Source organism: Micropterus dolomieu, linkage group LG20 (genome assembly GCF_021292245.1).
Source record: "Micropterus dolomieu isolate WLL.071019.BEF.003 ecotype Adirondacks linkage group LG20, ASM2129224v1, whole genome shotgun sequence".
Lineage (NCBI taxonomy): Eukaryota > Metazoa > Chordata > Actinopteri > Centrarchiformes > Centrarchidae > Micropterus > Micropterus dolomieu.
Genome location: NC_060169.1, coordinates 13,302,861 through 13,305,360, shown reverse-complemented (window position 1 = coordinate 13,305,360; position 2,500 = coordinate 13,302,861). Strand labels below are relative to the sequence as shown.

Here is a 2,500-nt window from a genome sequence, read left to right as displayed (position 1 = left end):
TACACACAGGTTTAGATGCAGGGAGATTTTGAGATTTACGTATCTTTTTTTAACTGTCCAGGTAAAACATAAGGAAGTGAAGACTTTTAAAGACTAAACACAATCACAAACACGATTCCTGTTTCTTTTTGTCTAACAGCAATGCCATGCTATTAAGAGAAGCATGGCCAAATGGATTGGCTGTTCCATAAACACACTATTGCACATAAAGTTATCAGGTGACATGAAGGTAAATGTTATTTTGGGTCACACAAAGCCAGGTAGGTGGGATTGTCGTAATGTTATTGGTGGATTAGCAAGGCATCATAAGATCTGAATGACAAACAACAAAACAAAGAACCAATAAGACACACACAGATATACACACCCCTCTTGAGCCACACTCACAAAGAGGAGTTCATGGTTGGCTTTAATTATTTAAGACACCAGATTAAGAGAACAAAATGTGCATCCCAGGAGTATGCTGGGTAATTGTCTGGTGCTGTAATTATGGTGTGTGTGGTAAGAGGAAAGGAGAGGAGAAAAGAGGGGTTAATCCACGGGAAAGGTATTTCTAATGTTCCACATGGGCTTGGTCTTCTTTCAGGGATCGTCTATCTAATTAAAAAGTGAAGAGGTATGCTGGGAGTTCCCGCAGAAAACACTGTTAGCATGTCCACAGACATGGACACCTACAGTACAGCCCACCACACACACACAGAAACACACAAACACGGCCACACAGTGAGCTATACTCGGACTTACGTGGCTCCTCTGTTGGTATATTTTCCTCACAGTCTTTCATTGTGTGAGAGAGGGGGAAACGCAGACAAGGACAGACAAGGAGAACAAAGGTATACCATGGAAAATTGAGAGGAGAGAGAATGATGGCATAATTACCTGAGCATGTATCAACTAATAAAACAAAAATTAACTTGTCATAGTCCACAATTATAAATGTATATGACATGCAGACATTCATCTTGCATTTTTAATTGTGGTCAAGATTAGATTATTCGATTAATTATTTTTCCTTATAAATATCAATGTCATGAACAATGGGTTAAGTAATACAATAATAATAATATATCTTGGGTTTTGGACAATTCGCTGGACAAAAAAGGTAATTTGAATGTCACCTTGGACATTTATTAGACCAAATGATTAAAGTATTTATCTAGAAAATAACTGTCAGATTAATCCATAATTACTTTGTTGTTGTTGTTGCAGCAGCCCAAATGTTTCCAAGGATGTCAGACTGAATTTTGGGACAAATGTTTTTTTAAAAAACAATACAAACCTAGAATGATTTTAGTCAGTTTAGGCATAATACACTAGCAATTAAGTGGTGAAACAATTTTTTTACTGCGATGCTGTCATACAAGATTAAATATCTATTTTCCAACTCATGCTTGTTAAGAGAAAATTTGAGTTCCAACAGGTTCAATGAAAGTTACAAAACCATCCAAATTGCCAACGGAAAAAACTAATTGGTCTCAATGGACATGAAGGACAGCAGTCACTTTGCATCACCTGCCTTGACCTTTTAACTACTTGTGTATGTTCAACAAGTACTGATGCAATGCACTTCACTTTAGAGGGTCTTCATGAATATATTCAGTGCGGAACAGTGTTTGTTTAAGATTACAAAAAAATAAAGGAAACCGTGTTCAATTATAAGGCATAAATGAAATCAATAAAAATAAAAGATTTCAATATTTACCCCAAAACCCAGCGTATGAAGTATTTATTCTTGCAGGAATGTAAGCTTAAATTTGATGTTATTGGGTATTTGTATAAAATATAAAATGAGCCAGTCATAGAAAGCCTCCAGATTACTGCATTAAGATGTTGTATTGATCTATTCATCATAACTTATAGCCTCACAAAATCTCATTTATTACACAAACACACACTTGCTTGCTCTCAAACACATGCACAGACAAGAAGTACCAGAGTATTAACCACTTCCAGTATCAGTGTATATAAACATACTTGGCTGGATCATATAATCCATGAATCCTCCTCACATAATACTGCAAGGGCTGCATCCATCTCTATCCTACAAGAGATAGTGATAAGATAGAAATCATATGGCAACAACACACACACACACACACACACACACACACACACACACTCTCTCTCTCTCTTTCTCACCGAGCTGCCTCAGGTGTTATCAGTTAAATCAGCTAATTAGATTGCTCCCTTTCAGCATCACCCCCTCATCCTCTCTGGCCTTAAAACAGCTCTTCTTCAGGGAAGCCTGCTCATTATACATCAGCCAATTAAAATGTCCCACAGGGGGTCAGAGGTCACTGGTTAATCAATCAGAGGGAGCGGCAACTGTTGTAGTTATCAGATTGCGCTATCACCCAGGAAGTGGGGAAGATAAGGATACACTTGTGAGTGCAGAACAGAGGGGGGTGTCTGCATCACATCACAGGTCTAGCAACAGTAGGAAAAGAAGCAAGAGACCTGAGGATGGTGAGACTACAGCAGATATTTCAGGCTGTAACGG

General features: G+C 38.0%; 1 protein-coding gene across 1 annotated transcript in view; it reads right to left on the bottom strand.

Moving 5' to 3' along the window:
* LOC123959293 (protein diaphanous homolog 3-like) overlaps nt 1-784 on the bottom strand; it is a 119,952-nt gene extending 119,168 nt beyond the window's left edge. The window contains exon 1 of the mRNA XM_046033245.1: nt 745-784. Coding sequence (XP_045889201.1) covers nt 745-784 — 40 coding nt within the window. The remainder of the gene's footprint in view (nt 1-744) is intronic.
* Nucleotides 785-2,500: the final 1,716 nt, after the last annotated feature.